The sequence below is a fragment of the Berghia stephanieae genome, chromosome 2 (assembly GCF_034508935.2).
Source record: "Berghia stephanieae isolate SIO BIC M18660-M18661 chromosome 2, UCSD_Bste_1.3, whole genome shotgun sequence".
NCBI lineage: Eukaryota > Metazoa > Mollusca > Gastropoda > Nudibranchia > Aeolidiidae > Berghia > Berghia stephanieae.
In genome coordinates this window covers 79,744,219-79,767,014 of record NC_088361.1, presented here as the reverse complement: position 1 = coordinate 79,767,014, position 22,796 = coordinate 79,744,219, and the positions used below count along the sequence as shown (strand labels likewise).

General features: G+C 35.6%; 1 protein-coding gene across 2 annotated transcripts; it reads right to left on the bottom strand.

The window, feature by feature from the left end:
* LOC144965608 (organic cation transporter protein-like) lies at positions 1-22,154 on the bottom strand. 2 transcript variants are annotated; one of them, XM_078901151.1, is made up of 10 exons: positions 21,548-21,608; positions 12,363-12,781; positions 11,654-11,885; positions 11,334-11,523; positions 9,894-10,026; positions 7,984-8,084; positions 7,379-7,596; positions 6,652-6,772; positions 3,346-3,418; positions 1-2,254 (listed from the first exon to the last, which is right to left on the bottom strand). In XM_078901151.1, exons 2-10 carry the CDS (start codon positions 12,660-12,662, stop codon positions 1,970-1,972), a joined length of 1,653 nt encoding a protein of 550 aa, XP_078757277.1. In that variant the 5' UTR covers positions 12,663-12,781; positions 21,548-21,608; the 3' UTR covers positions 1-1,969. The 2 variants fall into 2 exon arrangements, with proteins under 2 accessions (XP_078757277.1, XP_078757276.1); XM_078901150.1 differs by lacking the exon at positions 21,548-21,608 and adding an exon at positions 21,814-22,154 and having other exon boundaries at positions 1,822-2,254.
* Between the last annotated feature and the right edge of the window lie 642 nt (positions 22,155-22,796).

The following is a 22,796-nucleotide window of genomic DNA, read 5'->3' as shown; positions in this document are numbered from 1 at the left end:
TTTTGGCTGTCAAAACACGACAAAAAATAGTTAAGTGACGTCGATCGGACACCATTTATATGAATGTCCTATTTAATGAGCAATAACATAACATAAGACAATACTTTGTTATATAGATCAACCACAAGAATTCTAAATTTAAAGACTAGCGAATTAAACAATGAGGATCATGTGTGAAAGGTTCATCATAACTTTATCAAATTTACATTAATAATTATTTTTTTAAAACAAAAAAAAAACAGTAAAAACAAAACAATACAGCTCAACATAATTAAAGCAACAATAATGTTTGGACAATTGCTTAAAAAGCTATTCAGTTTATTTAACAGACCTATTAAACAGGATGTACTTCAAGACAGAACAGTGCCTTTCCAAAGGATACCAAACAAAAAGTACGGTCCGTCATACTCGTACAAATTAGGACGAGTTTAAAGGCATCTCATTTAGCATATCTCTCAATTACTTTAGGTGCTTAATCACAGTTTGAGATTGAAAATGTGAAACTATGATGACACTGCATATGATCATTAATTATATGAATAATAATATGATAATTAAAATGGAGCTTGGAAAATAAAGGTCTTCAAAGCCACTTTTCTTTTGTCATGAATACATTAGCATAAAGAACTGTATATTTAGACAAAGTGGGCAAGAATTTCTACATCCAAATGGCAATTCAAATTGTATTATGGCTGAAATATAAACAAACTACATGAAAACAATAATAGTGCAAGTAATCAATACTCTGCACATGGTCCACACAATGACATTTAAAAAAATAGAATTAAAGAATGTTTATTTGGAAAAAGAGGTTTTCCAGTCCTTTGTTTACAGTAAAAGAAAATACCATTCATGCTTGAAATTAGACTGCTCTAGGTAGCATGGTAATCATAGATCAAACATGCAATGAAAAGCTTGTTTTTGTATTTAGGGGCTATACAGTGCTTGTGACTCCTTTTAGGTACCCGTAAAAAAAAAAAGAAAAGATAAAACAGTAGGATTTAGATCAAGCTAACCAGCAGCAAAAGAAAGCAAATGAAAACAAAAAAAAACCCTACAAAAAACAACCCAAAGTCAAAGGGGGTGTTGAACAAAAAACAGAATAAATTCAAGATCAACATATGGCATTTGTTCTAAGGGTTTTACAGTGCTTGTGACAATCTAAGATCGTTTCAGCACCAGTGAAAATGAAAAAAATAGATTCTAGAAATACAATTAAAAGAAAGACAAAAGGGAACAGGTTCAAATAGGAAACAGAAGTTGATTCTAAGAACAAACTATCAGTGTACTCGGCTTAAGAACATCTAAAAGTCCCATCAACACAAGCACAGGATCTAATCACCGCAAAGGTTTTATTCTCTATTGTGCTCTGGCACTTCTCTACTCACTCCATTTCTTGTTATTATCAATATAACTGCCTGTTCCACTCACTTTTCTGAATTAATATTCCTGCCATGAGGGGAATTCAGTCTTCCACTTTGAAATGATTTCAGCCACTTTAAAAAGTCACAAAAGACAATAAACGATCTAAGCAATACCACAACCAAGTAAATATCAATCAACTAATTACAGTAAGGAGAGGGAGAATCCCTCATGAATCTTATGTAACATTACAAATTACCACCTGTTGTCATGGTCTTTCAAGCAGTATAAACATCACATGGGATTCACTCAAAAATCAAATCAGGTGATTCTATGATATTGATAGAGTATGCAAAGCATTTTGCAAAATGTGTTGAAATGTTTTGAATTAAATCTGGTAATATTGTATAAAAGATAGGTTTCAGATAGAACAAAGACAAAAAGCGTACAAGTGAATAAAATGAGAATGTTTCATTTGTAACCATCTGGTCTTTCATTTCAAACATCAAACTCCTCAGTAAAAGGGGAGTTTGCAAATACTGGAATAAAAAGTAAATTCCTGAGATAAAATTTCTTACTAAAAATGAAATTTGATATAACAACATTTTTAACACTGTTCCAGCTGACCAACAGATGGTTTAAAGCGTTCTCCTTGATTTGGTGGCAACACTTTGTGATCATTTTCTTCTAAATCTCCAGCCTCAAGTTGTTTTTGACCAGAATTTTGTAATAGAATCTCACACTGAATACTAGGTGTGGTGTTCTTATCTTCTGACAATAATCGGTCTTGTAATGGAGAGCCAGCAGTTTCCTCGAGTAGCAAAATGAGCAGGCTACACACAATGGAACATATCCCAAACACAGTAAATGGAATGGGCTTTGAAACTTCACCCTGAGAAAATAAAAAGAAGTGTAAATCTCAGGACTGTCCAGAAATCACAGTTATATATCCTTGCTTTCCTTAAATTCTTTTTAAAAATCTATAACCTAACAACTTTCTTTTATATTTTAATAAATTATTTATTTTCATCTCTATGAAGGCAGCAGCTTCTAATGGTGCTCACACTACTATGTTATCACGATCTATCCAATCAGCAAATTCTTTACCGCACTCGGAAGCTTCATCACAACACACCGTTCAACTAGATGCTCTGCGGTTTCGGGCTTGTTGCCACAAAGGGTACATGTTGGACAGGTGGAAAGTCCCCACTAATGAAGCGATTTTGCAGTTAGGCAAGTTCTAACCCAAGCCGATTCACTACCATCCAGTGCTTCCTCTTATTGGTGGAGAAGCCTGGCAACCTCTCCCCCATTTCGAGGAGTTTATGTTCCCCGCCCCCTCGAGAGATTGAATTCGTCCAAACCGACTTCCATCTCGTATCTGCATTTCTGTCCGTAGTCAGAAAATCTGCATACAAGGGTTGCCGGGACTTATTTCTATGCTCTATGAAGGCAGTTTTGCTTTGCGCGATAAATCCACTCTGTATAAGAATAGCACCTTGTTTGCTTTGTTGAGGTGATTTGCTCAAGGGCTCAGAGAGTGGTGGGTGGATGTCAAACCACCACAAAGTTACCAAGCAAAGATTATGCCACACTGCTCCCTTAATGACAAGTTATTAATAAAAATATATGCAAATGGATATATCACACCCAATTATTTGTACAAATCTTAATTAAAAGCTCTTTGTTTCTTCTTCATTGAATGATAATAGCAATTGAAACTGATATACAGAGTATATGAGTGGATGTGAAGAAGTGCAAGTTTATTGGTTATAGATTTTTTGAATAATAAGAATATGGCAAAAGTCATAATCATTCTTTTGAATACCAAACTTATTAAATAAAATAAAATAAATAAAATCTATGACCTACTTCATTTAGTTTGAACTAAAAGAAGTATGACAAAAAGATAAAAAACATGAACTCTTTAAAGAGTTTTAAAACTCTTGAAACTTGTAAGCATGATAAATTTTTTAAACTTACCAGTAAAACAAGCTGAGGTGCTAGAATTCCTCCTATTCGGGCAGCCATGGAGCAAAATCCAATGCCCATATTTCTGTAAAATGCAATGGAGAGAAGACCTTAGTAAAAAGTGATGAAGTATCATAATTACAAATATAATATAAATTATTTACAATTATTAACAAAAAAGTAAGTGGTAAGAAAAAGAGCGCTTTACAAATGAGCTTAAATTTTCATGGGTAACATCTTAACACCCATTACTTTATTTATTTTTTTTTTTTGTTTGTTTGTTTTTAAGGGTTATACGGCACTTGCAACACATTAAGGTCATATCAGCGCCAGTAAAAAGGAAGAAAATGGGATAGTAAAAAGTTCTAGAATTACAATAAAGCATCCAAGAAAAGAGAAGACAAAGGGGAATTTGTTCAAATAAGAAACAGGTGTAGATTCCAAAAGCACTCTATCAAAGTACTTAGTTTGAGATCACTAAAATTCTCATCCAGACACAAGCACAGGTCCCCGCTAAGAGGAACACACTCAAATGTTTTACAAATCATATATAATATAAAGAAAGCATAATACAGTGCATAACAGAGAGATGATTTACAATGAAAAAAATATCATCTCCCAAAACTAACTATACATTCGACTGCTTCCCTCTCAGCCAGGGCATCTGGCCAGGACCAGGACAAAACCAAGTAATCTAATTCCAAGACAAAGACAGAAAGCATGTTGGAAAACAGATATAAGGGGATAGAAGACACAGTATGTACCCCCCTGCCCACTATGGGAGGTCAGGAACCCCAACCAGATTTTTTTTTTTTTAATGGCAAACTTTGCTTTAAAGGCTTATAGAACTGTAATTTTAAATGGTTTTTTTTCTTTTCTTCTCTTTTATCAGAAAGGGTTGATAGTATATTTTAATATTTGTACATGATAGTATAAATGAATGTACGCTAACTCAAGTCTTGCTGAGCATGCATTTAAGTAAAATGTCTGCATTATTTGTATTTGAACTATACATATTTTGCTAAACTATAGCGATTACCACCTAATAACCCACTTCATAAGAGATAATTGTTTTTGTTTGTTTTTAAGGGTTTTACTGCGCTTGCAACACATTAAAGTCATATCAGCGCGAGTAAAAATGAAGAAAATGGGATAGTAAAAACTTATAGAATTACAATTAAAGCATTCAAGAATAAGGCAGATAAAGGGGAATTGGTTCAAATAGGGAACAGATGTGGATTCCAAGAGCACACTATCAGTGTACTTAGTTTGAGATCACCTAAAAGTCTCATCCAGACACAAGCACAGGTCCCCACTAAGAGGAATACACTCAAATGTTTACAAATCATATATAATTCACAAACAAAACATAATACAGTGCATAACAGAGAGATGATTTACAGGGGGAAAAAAATATTTTTTGTTTGTTGCTTTAGGTCTCTTCCAACACAATTGAGGTTATATGAGAGACCGCTGAAACAAAGAAACAAGCAATCTAACAAAAATAGTACAAATGTAAATCAAAATCATAAACTAAAGATATCATAAGCTAAATTATAAATAACCAAGAACAAACAGGCAGAAGATTCACAGAAAAAAAATATCCCCTGTCAAAAATACAATCACAAACCAAAGAAGCAGGATAGGCTAGTAAAGAGAAGAAGAAACGACATCACTATCGGATCGTACACCCATGCGAACATCATAGGTATATGATTCAAGGGTGATGCTCCCATCAAAAAAATATCATCTCCCAAAACTAACTATACATTTGAGTGTTTCCCTCCCAGCCAGGGTATCCGACCAGGGCCAGGACAAAACCAAGAAATCTCATTCCAAGACAAAGACAGAAAGCATGTTGGAAAACAGACATAGGGGAATAGAAGACACAGTATGTACCTCCCTGACCACTATGGGAAGTCAGGAACCCCACCAAGCATAAGAGAAAATATTACCGAGTTATTGGCAAAGGTCATAATTGTAAGAAGGTCGGAGAGGAGGAGTGTGAAAAAATGTAAATGGCATGAACATTTTTAGTAGTAGTTGTCCAGTCAATGTCAAACTTTTTTCAATTTCAGTGTTTTACATTATTTATTTCAGATCCCTCCAATTATTTCATTATATTGCTCTTTATAACTATTAGCCGTGTTTTGGATTTGATGGTCTTTCTTGTAAGAAAAACTAATTTAAATCATTCTCCTCTTATGTGATTTGATTAAATTAGTTATCTGACAATAGATGTAATTCATAATAGAAAATAACCTGATACAGGAAGTGGATTATCACACAAAGTGGGCTCAATATTATTTTATATAGCCTAGAATTTGATTTTTTTTGTTTGTTTGTTGCTTTAGGTCTCTTCCAACACAATTGAGGTTATATGAGAGATCGCTGAAACAAAAATACAAGCAATCTAACAAAAATAGTACAAATGTAAATCAAAATCATAACCTAAAGATATCATAAGCTAAGTTATAAATAACCAAGAACAAACAGGCAGAAGATTTACAGAAAAAAAAAAATCCCCTGTCAAAAATACAATCACAAACCAAAGAAGCAGGATAGGCTAGTAAAGAGAAGAAGAAACGACTTTGCTATGAAACGATTCAATAATCAAGATATGGTGAGCTTGTTATATGTTTGTGAGAAATCTTGAGCCTAAGTTGCTTTTTCCAACTATAGCCCGTTGAACTTTTATAAGAGATTGTATCAATGGCAGGATTGGCAAAAGGTCGAATAATAGTGCATGTAACGTTTTAGGTCCAGGACAAAGTAAGATGATTAAAGATCAATTCAGAGATCAAAGTTTAACAAGGGCATCTGTTCCCGGGGTGAAAATTAAATTTTATTTAGCAAGACCACTAGATATTTGATTTTTTTAAATTTCTTTAGAACAATCCGGAATCATCCACCTCTTCTCAATGATTAATTGATTCTAGTAATATGACTCTAGGTCACGAATAAGAAGAGGAAAAAAAAACCTAAACAAACAAAGAAACATAAATTTGAAAAGATGACCACCACCCATCCCATATTAAAGTAACCACCTTGCTGCCCAGAAAAAAAGTTGACATGGTTGGTGGTCCTCATAAAAAGTTAAATTATATTCATTATGCTGCTCACTTGAACTTTTTACATGATTCAAATCTAAACTACAAAAAAAAATTAAAAAATCTCTCAAATATATAACATGGTTTAAGAACCTTCAAGCAAATTCTCGATCATATAAAAAATGAAGAAAATTAATTTTTCTCTTAAGTTCAGATGGATCTTTGAATAATACATGAAGTTATGTATCATTTTCAATTTATTGACTACCTGATAACAGTGGGAAAAGTTTCAGCAGACAAAATTTGTACAGCTGCCCACCCTCCTGCAATACAAGACTTGCCGAGCATAGCCATTGTGACTGTCAAAGTTGACCATGATTCCAGCTTTCCTGTGATGAAAGAAAAACATATGTTATGATTTGAATAGGCAACAGAATATAAAAGTTTTAAAAAAAGCAAATCAAGAAAAAAAGTATTTAACAGACAAAGATTTAGTATGGGATATATCTAAAATAACAATTTTATATAAAGGATTAATTGGCCTTATGGAGATACTAGTAGATCAATACAAAATTTAGACATGTAAAATAAATACAAGGCACAGTTGGGGTATTGAGTTATTAATGTGCCTCCATCAAATGTGTACAGTCACTTTATTCATTTTTCCCAAACACTTTCCGCTTACAGTATCCTTCTGGTTTCAAGCTTCTGAGCAATACTGAGGCATTTAAAGAACATTTACATTTTTTTTTACTTTTTCTTTTGTATATGCACATATTCAGTGGAACTCAATTTGACTCACTTCACACGTGGGCAAAAAGTCATGGAAATTGACATATAAACAAATGTATGAATCTTTTCCTTTTTTAGTGCAAAGAATGACAAAACAAATCCTAAAAGAGAGGATAGATTTCAAGATAAATTCATACCATCATTAGCTAAATTTAGTTTACTATAATTTATGGTGCAATTATATAACCCATTTGGATCCGTACCTGCAATATCTATAAAAAGTATGGAAAAACATGATACACCAGCAAGGAAAAGAAGAATAAATGTTGTCCTCCGCCTGCCTATGCGGTTGTTTATTAGCAATACAAATATAAGGGAGGGAATTTCCACAAAACCAGCGATGAATACATTCAAGTAGCGATTGCCAGCTAAATTTTTGCTGTTGAAATTCAGTCCATAGTATGATGAACTTGCAACAAACCTGAAATGAATCACAGATATCATTAGTTCATACCAGCTGTGACTGTGTAATTTCTACTTTCAAAGTAAACCTTTAATCTTGTTCTTTAATGCCATTCATTTTGACCAAAACTGAATTTATTTCCTCTAAATAAGTATATCAGACAGTTGTGAAGTCTTTGAAGCATAACATACTGACAAATACATACAGTAAAAACTTTCTGTTCGAACTCCAAATTTGAAAAATATCTTTATTTTTTCAATTCTTGTATCCACAGTGTCCTATTGAATTTAATGAGCAGAGTATAGCCAATAAAATTAAACCACATCTGCACTGATCTTTGAAACAAATGCCAATATATCAATAATAAATCTAAGTCACAATGAAAAGGTTATTTGCTCCACTTACCAACCAAACATACAAATGACTGTTCCCTTTCCTAATTGGAAAGAGCTACACAAATGCCAGTAAGAATATTTTCTGGGATGCTCTCTTTGAATTTTTTCTCTCTGTTTGAAACACAACAAAAAAGAACGAAAAAACAAAAGATATAAAAATATTCTATGGAGAAAGCATACAAGAATAAAAAATGCATCAAAATTGCAAAACATTTATATAAATGGCAAGAGTTTATAGAGAAGCAAAAATAAAGACTAGATTTGTAATTACTGGTAAGAGATTAGTCTTTTTCATCATTCCACCGACTATAATGGGAGTAGAAACTTAATGTCAAACAAGGATATTATATGTAAAATCATTTTTAATATTACAACCATGAATTACAAGGTCTTTTCTGAAAATATTTTCAGTCCTCATATCATCTTTATAAATTCTTTGTAAAATGTTATCCCCCAGTGCTAGACATATTTTCCTGTAGACAGTTAAGAACACAATGGCCAGCATATTGAACACACGGCTATTGGAAGTAATTCTTCCCAAAAATGTTTTCCATAACAAAAATGTTTCTAATTTTTTCGATAAAGCCTGCCTCTAATATACAAACAGATCAAGTGTGATTTTACAGACCATGCTCCATTGTTTAAACGACTAGGAAGTGGGTGAGAGCAATCTCAGATGGGAAAGTGGAGATAGATGCTAAGAATGCAACTGCAAGACCTATCACAACATGTGGAGATACATTAATGTCCGGTTTGCTGACATCAGATCCAAAAGAAGAAAAAAAAAAAAAACAAGAAAGAAAAAAGGCAGGGGCAGATTCTCAAGACAATTCTTTGCACAATAAAAAAGGACCACAACAGATTTCTAGATCAGATTGTTAGGGCCGATGAAACAGGTTTATACATTGCGTCTTGAATCAAAACAGCTTCCTGAGTGGCAAGAGAATGATGATTTATCCTGACATAATGCTGTTTTGATCAAATTGAACACAAATGACAAAACTGACATTTTAAGGCGGCGGGTCCAATTTTAGTAAGAACAAATCCAAATGGTATTTTAGAAATAATAACGAAGATATTACCACTTTGCTGGTAGAAAACAGAGAAATCTTAATTCGAAGATAAAATGTTCGTATTCAGTTTGTGTTCAGATCTGCAATTAACTAACCGAGAGGACATTGTTTTTGTTTTTAAGGGTTTTACGGCGCTTGCAACACATAAAGGTCATATGAGCGCCAGTAAAAAGGAAGAAAATGGGATAGTAAAAAGTTCTAGAATTATAATTAAAGCACAAAAGAAAAGGTGAGACAAAGGGGAATTGGTTAAAATAGGGAACAGATGTAGATTCCAAGAGCACACCGTCAAAGTACATAGTTTGAGATCACCCAAAAGTCTCATCCAGACACAAGCACAGGTCCCAACTAAGAGGAATACACTCAAATGTTTACAAATCATATAATATAATATGTAAACTAAACATAATACAATGCATAACAGAGAGATGATTTACAAGGAAAAAAATATCATCTCCCAAAACTATAGCTATACATTCGACTGTTTCCCTCCCAGCCAAGGAACTCCGGCCAGAGTCAGGACAAAACTAAGTAATCTCATTCCAAGACAACGACAGGAAACAATTGGAGAAAGGGTATGGGGGGATAAAAGACACAGTATGTACCTCCCTGCCCACTATGGGAGGTCAGGATCCCCACCCAGAACCCAGAGGACAGGTCAAATTGAGAGCAACACGGACCTGAATGAAAATGAATGCACTCACTTTACAGCCTAATTAAATGTTAAATTGCAATATAAATATAACCATTACCAAATTTATGGACTGGTCTTATTTCTTAATTCATTAAATGGATTAAAAATTTAAGCAGTTTCTTTTCTTTGAATTAGTAATAAAAATGAACTCACCTTAACAAAATCTTGTAAAGGAGTAAGATCTGGGACAGGTCTGTTGTTGAATTTGGCAGCTTTTCGAATTATTCCTTCAGCTTCTTTCAAATATCCCCTGCTTAGCAACCATCTTGGGCTTTCTTCAACAAACCTGTGTGGAATTAACACGTAAAATGCAAATGAATCAGATAAGGATATAAGATACATTTATTCATTCAACAATTTTGGAAGCTGGTGGCAAAAGAAAACTGCTCAATCTAACAAAATAATAACTATACAAATATGAGTAGTCATATCAAACCATATTATGGGCTGAACATGTAAAGAGTCCCCAAACAAAATATGGAGAAAATACATTTTATGAGGCCTATTCCCTTATAGGTCTGGGGTATGGGCCTTAAACGTAAATGGTAAAGACACGTTTTCCACTTTCAATCTGGACAGCCATATATTCTTTCACCAGTCAATTCTCCTTCTAAATTCTGTCTGATAGGCTGATCCTAAATATTGGCTCATAACACTATTTTCCATTCAATCTTCTGTAACATAACTCAAAATGAGAAATTATATAGGAGCGAGCAATGGTCATTTTCAACTTTTTCTTATCTATGTTTTCATCATTCAGATATTGCTGATCATGTGCCAGTGTCTGAATTGTTTCTGTATTTGTACATTGTCTTTATTGAACCCCTTTCATTTGACCATTGAGAAATTTTAATGGTCCATGATTTGGACGAAAATATACAGAATATAATTTTTACAGTTCAAGTAGTCACTCAAAATTATGCTTTCCCAAAACAGAGCCAAAAACTGGTTCAATATTCATGGCTTAGTTTCTCTCACTTTACTATATATTTTAACCACCAGGATACGAGTTGAAAGGGCAATGAACAACTCAAAAATTAATTAGACAGTGTGTAATTAACAGGAAATTTAGTAATTCTATCACAGCTGGGATCACCTATTGTACAATGCCATCAACATTGATTTATTACCATTACTGTGTGTATGTATTGCTGTTTTGTTTGGTATAAATTTCCTATTAATCCGCCTTTAAATAATTAAAATATAATAAGACCAGTAAAATAACTGAAATAGATCTATTAAAAATCGAAAGTAGCATCTAACAAGAGCCGCATCACATTCTAACTTTTGAAAACAAAATTTTCAGGGTATTCTTTCATGGGATTTAAATCAGCAAATAAATTTAAATAGAGAAAAAAAATTAACCAAAAATAAAAATAACAAAAAGAAAAACAGCAAACAATCTGAGAGTATAAAGTGGATATCACAACTTAATCAAATAGGTCATCCAAAACAATCTACAACAATCCTTAATTAATTCTTTAAAAAACTGATTTATATAAATACATGAAGGATTTAAAAAAAAAAAAAAAATTTTTTTAAATGCCATCTTATATTACATTCTATGACATCGTCCATTCTTATGGATCTTACCACCATAGTCCCAGCAGGAAAACACTTGAACATGACATGGCCATATTAAGGAGTCGCCAATCCCGAATAAAATAAGCCCAAGGAGCAAGTGTCATAATTCCTACAGCCCAAAAGCCAACACATCCACAGAACGTTCTCCAAGAAGGTGTCACAAATTCAAGAGGAAGTACAAAGTTCAACACCAAACAACCTGTTGACAGTAATTAAAATTGAAGATTAAGCCTATAAATAGCTTATCATTTGTTTCGTATTTTACAGCTTTGATGACATTTTTAGATTTCAAAAATATGATGTATGTCATGATAAAATAATCATCTTACCTCCAATCAGTCCCCCAACTATGAAACGCAAGGCTGCATAAACTTGCCAACTTGGAGAAAAAGCTGTACAAAACCAGACAACAATCAGCATAAAATATTCAACAAACAAAATCTTTTTTCGCCCATATATGTCGCCGAGTTGACCAGTGATGACTGCACCAACCAATACGCCAGCCATCTGTAGAGATGTTATTAGTTCTCCAACATATTTTTTATCACAGACAAGGGACCACTGCAAGAATAAAAGCAAATTAAAGCTGCTATTAAAATACTTTCTTTTATCATCTGATCCTCTCAAGATGAAATAGATCAAATCCTATGTATCTACTACACCAATGCAAAATTATTTAAAACTTTTTTGTTTTGATGCAGTAAACAACAAATTGATCTTTTTTAAAAGCACCACAGAAACCGTTTCGTACAAAAAAAAAAAAATCATAATGTCACCCTACATCCTCTTTTAAATGTTATATGTATCGCAGATGTTTTCAACTTTTGGAATGTTGTATCTAAAAAAATAGCATTAAATGTAATTTTTTGTGTGCTAATTTAAGGAAAGAAGGCTGATGTTAACATGCAAATAAAGGCTTTATTATCAAATAAAGATAAGGTGAAGCACACTATTCTACAAATGTATTCACATTGTATTTATAAAGACTGTGTTGAAGAGGAAAGAAGAAAAATATATATCCATCTAATTTCTACTAACCTCACTGACAATTGAAGAGAAGTCTGTGTTGAATGAAATTCTGCAAGAATTGTTGCTTTTACTGCATGATTCTGTACTATTGAAGCTTTCAAAACCAGAACTCCTGTTATAAAGTTTAAGATTTGACTTCTGATCTTCATTGTCATCAATACATCCAAATCCTGGACTAGAAGCAGTGAATATAGGTACTAGCATTGCCCATGCCAAAGGTGTTTCAAATAAGGAGATGAGCAAGAATATTCTCAATTGAAATGGTCCAAACGGTCTAATTTCCTTGAGGACATCTTCGTATTCTGACATTCTGATGACCACTGGTCTCTTTAGAGTGCCAATTTCAGATACAAACTCTCTCGACTATTCCATCATCATCCTTTATGAAGCACTGATATGGCCCGAAACTGCTGCTTGTACCATGGAATCTGCAACAGAAATTATTTTTTTTAAATCGCATTAGTTGTAAAAGAAGATATCAAACAACAAAAAACATTACCAAACCCTATCAGGACTTCTCTCTCACTCTCGCTTCCCCTCAATCCTTGTTTGTTTGTGTGTGTATGTTTATGTGTGTGTGTATGTGTGTTTACTTTCAGCTAAAAACATTTTGTTCTAATTATTTTTAAAACTGTCTCGCTGAAGTACAAGAGCTTCCCCCACCAAAATTAAAGGTAAAAATTGGAAGAATTCCAAAACGAATTGCACCAATTTTCATTCTGTAAAAAGTAAAAGCTTTGTCAATGCAATATTCAATTCTTGATAGATTAATATTAGATTATTATTATTATTTATCAGACCATAGATTATTGCCCCAATGATTGGTGGCAGAAGAAAGTAACCAGTACCCATCATTGAAAACTGGTCAAAGGTAAGAGAAATAAGCTGTGATCAGACTTTTGTATGCTAAAAGTAACTCTCTGAAAAAAAAAAAAAATCATATGACAAAGGGGAATGGTACAATTAGGGAATAGGTGTAGATTCCTAGAGCATACTATCATTGTGCATAGTTTCGAGATCACCTGAAAGTCTCATCCAGACAAGAGCACAGGATCCTACTAATAGGAATATATTCAATTGCTAGCATTATAAATTCAAAAAAAATATATAAAATAATACAGAACAGAGAGATGATTTACAAGGAAAAAATATCCTCTCCCAATACAATAACTATACATTTGACTGTTTCCTTCCCAGCCAAGGACTCCGGTCTAGGCCAAGTCAGAACCAATTAATCTCATTCCAAGATAAAGACAGAAGGCAAATTGGAAAACAGCTATAGAGGGATAGAAGACACAGTAAGTGTCTCCCTGTCCACTGTGGTAGGTCAGGAACCCCAACCAGAGAATAATTTGTGTTCATTCAAAAACATGTTGTAAGTAAGCCTCAAAGCGACAATTTTCTCAATTAGTTTAGACATGGAGGTGAGATTCAAGACTGGTCGATATTTATTTGAGCCTTCTTTGTCAAGGCTAGTTTTCTTTAATATGGGAGTGACAATAGCATGTTTGATATTATTAGATACCTTATCATTAAACAGACTAACATTTACTATTACAATATGGGTGAGAACAGGAACCAAAATATTAGCACTAAAAAGAACAAGCCATTGAAGGAATTGGATCTATTGGGCTAGTTGTTTTTGAGCATTGTCTCAGTGTGAACAGTACTTCTGTTTCAGTGGCGGGCTCAAATTCGTTGAATGCTACTCCTGCTGGAAGCGCACTAGTTCCCTCTACTATTGCTTTAATTGTCTCCTCTTTGACCACCTCATTTTGAATTCTTGATAATTTATCTCTAAATGGTAGAGAGAAATGATTTGCAGTAGCAATAGGGTCCTTAAAATAATTTGAAGGGTGATCCTTAATCAATCTGTTCAGGGTGGCGAATAGTTCATGTGGGTTTCGTTTAGTGCTTGTTATTTTATTTTGAAGATATGCTTATTTACAAGATAGAATCAATTTGTTCTGTTGGATTTCTAGTCCTAAATAGATTTGATAATGAATTTCCAATTTGGATCAGCTCCATTCCATTTTGTAGATCTGAGTTGATGTTTTAGTATTTGTATCTCATTGCAAACCCACTCTGTGTTTGGTGGAATAGAAATTTCTTTCGTGACCAGTGGGCATGGCTCACCGAACACAGTTTTGAATGAATTATTACAAGTATTTACCGTTTCATGAACATTATCAAAACTATTAACACTGCCAGTGTTTTTAAGAACACGGTATATATGCAATGTTAACCAAATAGCAAAAACTGTGTTCTTTAATAAAACCGCAGAACAGAGGTGAGTAAATCCAAATACTTGATGGTTTCTTGAAATGTTTAGTGATTTTGTTTTAATAACCGTCTGAAGGTAAATTATAGAAAATAAATATCAATAAAATGGTAGATGAGATGAGACTTCTGACCAAAAAAACCCTACGATTTTGAGGTTCTTAACATATATAAATAATAATAATAATCCAATAATAATAATAATAATAATAATAATAATAATAATAATAATAATAATAATAATAAGCGTGTTTTATTCACAGTAACGAAAATATCGCCTGAGCGGTAACTTAGTTCAAGTGATGACCCGAGGTTGACCCGGTGCCACGCCTGCCAAATTACGGGGAATCCCCTAGTGAGTTCAGTTACGGTGATATACCAGTCGATTTATGTTCACTTTCATCTCTTTGTTATCGCTTCACAATGAGCTTAAACACAAATTTCTTTACTTTGTAATATTTATCAAGATTTCCTGTTTCCATTCATATATATTTTATGCCAGTGCTGTATATATATGATCATGATATTTCAATCCTAAATAGACCGTCTTTCTGTAATTTAAAATGAATTAATTTTTCCAATTAAAAATTTAATTCTTCAAACAGTCATAGAGTAACTTTTATTATTCCACAAATAGAATCTATTATTATTGAACTATAAGTTGCTAAAATTCCATCTGGGCGTCAACAAAATTGAATTTATTATGATTTTTTAAATTTCATTTAGTCATGGAGCACACTCAAGAAATTCATGATAAACATTTGAATGAACTGTGTAGGCTTTGTAGAAAAGTCAAGAAACACAGAAGAAAAGAAAACGAATCTCAAATCATAATTGTTTCAGGATTTAACACCAGATATTAATCTTTAAAACCAGGTATTTATCTCATCTTCAATGTGGACATTGATAATGACAATGCTAAAAAGCCCTCAAAACTATACGCTACAAGTGTCATGACAGACTATGTAATGTTGAGCTTTTTTATTTAGCGCAATTTTCACTAGAGGTGCTCAAAACGCTTTAAATAGGGTCACTGACCAACAGCAACGCGTAACATGTAGAACTGGACATGATGCCTGCTAGGCAATAATACATTTTTTTTTCAGACAGAGACAATGCGATTAAAAACAAATATGAGGGAAAGCATTGACAACAGCAACTAGTCCATAGTCATCACATCTGGTCGAAATAAATTCAAAATAAATCAGTGATTGCAATGTTTGTTCAACCTTCTTGAAAAACGCAAAAAGAATAAAGAACAGCAACAGGTCGACATTATAATAGCAGCCCCGTTATGTAAAAGTATGGAAACAGCACAAAATATGTCACGTGTAAATCACGAGGCTATGGAGGCAGCCATGACTTTTACAGTTATAAACCAATGTCTATTGTTCTTCATTAATGAAATGAAAATCTCTCTCTCTCATCTATCTATCCATTCATTCATCCACCATTGCAACATCTATTTATCGATACATCCATATATTCATCCATGCCCTCATCTGTCCTCTTCATCCATCGGGTCGGACCATCTCTCTCTCTCTATCTATCTATCCCTGTCTTTCTCTCTATTTCCCACACACACACATATATTATATATATATATATATATATATATATATATATATATATATATATATATATATATATATATATATATATATATATATATATATATATATATATATATATATATATATATATATATATATATATATATACACACATTTCTTTATGACATGGTTACTATTTATCCTTTGTCCCTTCGTTAAGTCGTGTTTATATCACGAATAGTTAAAATGATCACCCTTAATTAATCATATATTGATCATTGCATCATAATAATTACAAACTATACAAGGTTTCTTTTTTTACCCACAAAGTACTGAAACAATAATTTAACCTGGGAAGTAAACTTCAAATATATACAACTGAAATATGAAATGACTCGGATTTTATTCTAGTCATCATCATATCTTGTCGCGCCAGTGAGTCAGCCAGTCCCGGGCAGTCTGGTTGCATTCCCTCAGGTCAGCATTGGTGCAGTGAGGTCCCAGTGAGCATTCGGACAGGATGTGGTCCATGGTCTGTCTGGGGTGACCGCATGGGCATTCAGTGCCCGGTGAGATTTTCCATTTAAAGAGGTTGGTGGCGGTGTTTCCCACCTTTGCTCTAGCTCTGTTCAACGCCACCCAGTCTTTTCTCTTAAGGTCTGTGCCTGCTGGGAGCTTTTCTGTTGGGGGCTGGAGGGCATCGTTTGCTGTCTTGTCCCATTCTACCCATTTGTCCAGGAGGAAGAATGCTGAGTGATCTGGGTGAAGGCTCTCTACTGTGAGGAAGCTATTCCTTGATTTGAGCCTGCTTTTGGGACAATTGTGGTTATGAAGGGGGTGTCTCTGGTCCATTTCCTGTTTGTATTTTTGTATTTGGGCATGAGTTTCCTCCGGATGTGTGGTGGGGCTATTCCTGCTGCACGGTAGACCAGTGGTAATGGTGTTGCTCTCAGCTGGCCCGTTACGATCCGGCAGGCGTTGTTGAGCTCGGGGTCTAGCTTGGAGGCATGGCACGATCGGGCCCATACAGCTGAGCAGTACTCCGCAGTTGAGTAGCTGAGGGCCAATGCTGTGGTCCTTAGAGTTTTAGGGTCAGTTCCCCAGTTCATGTTTGCCAGCTTTCCAAGGAGGGCATTACGCGTGGACACTTTTGCCTTGGTCTTCCTCACGTGTTCTCTGAAGGACAGAGTCCGATCAAGCGTCACTCCGAGGTACACTGGGTGGTAGTTGTACTCTAATGTCTGGCCATTCCACTTGATGTTAAGTTTTGTGTGGGCTTGGTGGTTGTTGAGGTGAAATGCACACACTTGTGTTTTCCCTGGGTTGGCATTCAGCGAGTTTTTAGTGTAGTACTTTGTGAGGATGTCTAGGGCATTTGTCAGTCTGCTCTCGATTGGTTGGAAGGACGCATCCTGTGTTGCGAGGCATAGGTCATCAGCATATATGAATCGGCGGATATTTGGGAACTCAGGCTGATCATTTGTATATATGTTGAAAAGTGTTGGAGCCAGCACTGATCCTTGGGGAAGACCATTCTTCTGGGTGCGCCACCTGCTCTTCCGGCCATCCATTTCAACAAAGAAGCGCCTGTTTTCGAGAAGTGACTGGATGATATTTACAATTTTCTTATTCTTTATCATTTTAGCCACTTTGAGGAGTAGGATCTTGTGATTCACTGTGTCATAGGCTGCAGTGAGGTCGACGAAGACTGTGCCAGTGACCTGTTTTGTCTCAAACCCATCTTCTATGAATTGTGTAAGGTTAAGAAGTTGACCACATGTTGACCGTCCTGGTCGGAATCCAGCCTGGTCTGGAGACAGTTGTTCGTCTAGACTGGGTGACATGCGGGACATAACCATTCGCTCAAATAGCTTGTATGTGATGCACAGGAGGGAGATCGGGCGATAGCTTTTCTTGGATTTTGGATCTTTCCCCGGTTTCAGTAGGGCGACTACTCTTGCTTTCCTCCATGCACTTGGCAGCCTGTTTGTCCTTGCGCATACATTGAAGAGGTCCAATAGCCAGGATAGCGTTCTCGGGCCAAAGTGTTGAATCATCTCAGTTGTGATTCCATCCAGTCCAGATGCTTTTCCTGCCTTCAGATGGGACAAGGCCTCTAGTAGCTCCTCCAGGGTAAAAGAGTCAAGATGATCTTCACTATCCTTGAGGGCTTTGTCCATTTCACGTTTCAGGGATTTTAGTTGGCCTCGTGCTTTCTTGGCTGGTTTCCCATTCAGTAGAAGCTGATGTGCTACTTGGTCAGGTGTTACTGCAGCCACTCTTGTCTGGGTATTTTTGTCATTATTCAGTTTTGAAATTGTAGTCCAGGCCTTTTTGCTGTTTAGGGTCATATTGGTGGAGGTTATTAATTCCTTCCATCTTTCTGATCTTTCATCGGCTATCATTGATGTGAGTTCTTCACCCAGTTTTAGGGTTTCTTCACTGAAAGGATCCACCTTGTATGATTCAATGTATCTTTCATATAGTTTCTTGCTTTCATCTCGGAGACATGGAATATAACTTTTTCGGCATCCTCTGGGGATGTTTTTCTTTGCAACTTTCCATATGAGTGTTCTGAAGTCGTCGTATCTCTGTGGGTCACTTTTTATATTGGTGATCTCATTGTCTAAATCTTTAGTAAAGTTTTCCCAATTTGCTTTTCTAAAATTGAATCGTGGTATCGCATTTGATTCGAGGGCTTTAACAGCTGGTTTGATGCTGATGGTAATAGACCTGTGTTGAGATTTCGGTATAGGCTCACCTACAGTCCTTTCAAAGTTTGAGAAGTGTTGAGAGGATATGAATGCCAGGTCCGGATTGTAACCTTTCTTCCACCGGGCACTCATAAAGGTTTTCTTGTCTTTGGGGTTATGGAGGATTGTGAGGTCATTGCCGGCCGCCCATTCCTCAACAGCATCTCCGTCAAGGTTATTTTGCTCATATCCCCATATAGTGTTATGGCTGTTAAAATCTCCAATGATCAGGGTTGGTTTTCTATCAGATAGATTCATTTGGGGCCACTTGAATGGGGTTGATGGAGGTTTGTACACAGATATGATGGTAATCAGTGTTGTTTCTACTCTGAGAATCTCAATGTCATTTTCTGAGTGGTCATCGCTTTTCAGTATGGTAGATTTTTCTCGAGTGTACATGGCACTTCCATATTTTGGGTGTTCGTGGTGTATTACTAGTTGCATGCCAGGTATGCAAGGTGGTTTTGAGTCTTTGTGGGTTTCCTGTAAGCAAATTATATCTGCTTTTAGCCAGTATCTTGCATTTGGTATGGGAGATTCCTTCTATGTTGAAACTTACAACATTGAAGTTTTCCATTGTCTGGGCCGAGGGGCTATCCTTTTACCGCCCAATTTATTCTCTCTGGTCGCGTAGTGTAGCAATCAGTCTCCTTCAGAGAAGGATTACAGGAGCACGACGTGAACGTTTGCTACTTGCTCCTACTTGCTCTAGTGTTCTTTATTGACCACATTTGTAACCAGTGGAACTAAAAGCCGATATAAATGTGTTCATATAATATTAAGCTAAACTCATGTGAGCACCTGTTGAATATAACATGTGATGAAGACATCTTGACCAGAATCCATATGCCTCTGAACCAGCAATGATCAAAGCGTAACAAATCGGACAGCTGCACCAAGATGTTATCGCATATCATCAAAGAACTAATTGTGAGGGAATGAATGAAAGGTTACTTTATTCCTCCATCGGTTAGAGCAAGTTTTGAAAGTTTCTATCGGTTTGTTTGCTTATAATAATGCAATCAATAAATTAAATTTAACAAACTATAATCGAAATTGTGCTGATATCTAAATGCAAAATATCTCAAAGAAATAATTCTAATGATAATCTAGAGTGTTTGGTACCAAAATACAGATCAAAGTTTTCTCAATGTGTTGCCAATTTGTTTAAATTGGTAAAATCGACTGTGGTTGTGCAAAAGGGATTGTAATTTAACCAGATATCAGTGTTAAGTATCACGCGAGATAACCCGTTGCACTGGTCGGGAATTTGATGGAGTGAATGACCTCTTGACCACGGCGCAGGTAGAGGACTAAAAGATCGCCTATTCAACACTGTGTATTATACATTCTTATACATTTTGAAAACAAAGTGGCAATTCGGACCCGAGTCTGAATTGCTTCCCATGGCAATTCGGACTCCTGCCACAATGCGCCTGCGCAATCACAGGAATGTCGGAAGTGGAAGCTGAGTCGAAAGTGAAGCGTGGTTGGGGGGGGGGGGGGAAGCTGCTCGTTCTCAGTTGTCAGTCGGTAGGAGGGCATGTGAGCGAGCAAGTCACGTTTTAGAGCTCCCGAAGATGACTAACCTTTAAAAGCGGTGATCTATTATTCCTCTTTGTCTTACTTTTTCTTGGGTACTTTTTAATTGTAATTCTAGAACTTTTTACTATCCAATTTCTCCCTTTTTACTGGCGCTGATATGACCTAAATGTCTTGCAAGCGACTTTTAAAAAAAAACAAAAAAACATAGATCTAAATATTCGTGTCCTTTGGGAGTCGCAATTGTTAACGTTAACAATCAATTTGCCCTCACATAGATAAAAGTAAAAGAGTGTCTTTGTGTAATGATTGGAAGATTTATTTGATTTGCCATGAGCATGTTGCAAAAGATACATGCATGACATATTTACATTATATATTTTGCCATTTGCGGCCGCGAAAAAGTGCAGGGAAAGGAAAATAATATGACTTCGGGCATTGAGCGTTTTATTTAAAAGGCAGTATGGGTCGGGCTTTGACAAAAGGCAGTATCTTAATTCTTTTTTAATTTAAAAAATATGCTGTTTTGTTTCTAAATTATAAAAATAGAGGCGATTCTTGGCAGCAAACCATGCAATAGAGCCCCGCCACTGGGGTAGGGGCAGAGTACTGTCTAATACTAATATTATTAGATACTACTGGACTAGGTGCCTATTAGAGAAAATTAATGATCAACTGGTAATGGGATTGGGACAGTGACTTCTTATATACTATCAGTAGACATTGGTTAACCCACAAATGACCGAGGCGCTGGACGCAGGGGAGAACATGGTGATAGGAGATCAAAGAGAAAAAGCGGCCGGCTCTTGTGGTGCGGAAATGGTTGTTGGGGGGAGGGGGAGGGGGAGTGTGTGTGTGTGCGTGTATGTGTGATTATTCTATTTTTAATGGCTACGGGAAGCAATTCAGACTCGGGTCCGAATGGCCTTTTCCTTTTGAAAAATTCTGGCAAATGTGCATAACACCTATCTAGCATGGGACAGAAGATGAAGAAAGAAGTCCGATGAAAGTAAAATAATTCAAAAATAGGCAATTATCTACTCTCTCATTGAGTCTCAAAGAATACCAAAAGAAAATATTTCCCACGTGGAAATCAAAGTACATTGAGTTGTGAAGCTCAGCTTTGTGACTTGTAAACAAATAGGGAAGGGAGATCAGTCAAGAATTAAAATGGCGAGAATATAAGAGATAAACATTGGTTTCTAACAAGTTTTATTTAAGACACTGAGACTGAGACGCTGTATGTATTCCTATGTTCAGATTTGATACATTGCCAAACAGCGATAAACGTGAAATTAAGGCACCGTAGTCTATTAGCTAACGGTCACTCACCTAGAATGGTTTAAGGTTTATAAGTCCAAAGTCCGACTTTGTGACACTGTTTTGCGTTGACTGTTGACCTCACCTGACCTAATTGACACCATCTGACAAGTTAAAAAAGCGTCGACCTTCAGACAAATTTTATCTTTTGTTGTTAAACAATTTGAAAGATGTGCCAATCTAATTTTGTTTTTCATACATATCGAGGGTGCATTCGTAATTTGCATATGGCTAAAAACATACGGTTCCAAGACACAAATAATCTAACTTTCAGAGTTCTATAGTCAATGTCCAATGCTCAATGCTCAACTAATGATGAACAGGGTTGCCATATTATTTTTCAACAAAATGCCAGGGGAAGACTCAAAAAATGCCAAAACACTCAAAAAAATGCCAAAGTCTGTTGACTCCCACCCCCACTAAGAAAACTACTCACTTTTGATAGACAATTTACTATCATATCCTGGTGGCTTGCGTGTTTTCTTTTCTTTTCTTTTTTTTCTTTTTTTTTAATTATACTAAATTTCCGGTAAAACCGGTACTTCTGTATAACTGCGGCACTTGGGCGTTGACAAAATCCGAAGAAGAACATCTGGATGCCTTCCATCGCACACAGCTAAGAAGGGTACTGGACATCAAATACCCCAAAAAGATCTCAAATGAATCACTCTATAAGATCACAAAAGAAAGACCAATCTCCCTTGACATTTTACAACAACGATGGCAACTTTTCGGTCACATACTACGCAGGGACAAAAACATACCAGCAAACCAAGCCATGTCGGGATACTTCCAAAAACACGGGAACCTTTTCAGAGGAAGACCGATCACAACACTCCCCGTGATCCTAAACAAAAACCTCACAACACTTGGACAAAGCATTAGTCTCATAACGGCAGGGGACCTTGAAAATCTGAGAACCCTAGCAGAGGACCGGCAATATTGGAGACACCTCACACAGGAAATACTGGAAACAGCCAAGGCGACCCGATCTT

Bases quoted from the DNA above. Each gene is read 5' to 3' on its own strand.
- LOC144965608 (XM_078901150.1), bottom strand. From the start codon at position 12,662: ATGTCAGAATACGAAGATGTCCTCAAGGAAATTAGACCGTTTGGACCA. The intron at 6,773-7,378 runs GTACGGATCCAA...CTTTCATCACAG, and splicing joins ACTTTTTATAGATATTGCAG to GAAAGCTGGAATCATGGTCA. The intron at 2,255-3,345 runs GTAAGTTTAAAA...TTATTTTCTCAG, and splicing joins CACCTCAGCTTGTTTTACTG to GGTGAAGTTTCAAAGCCCAT.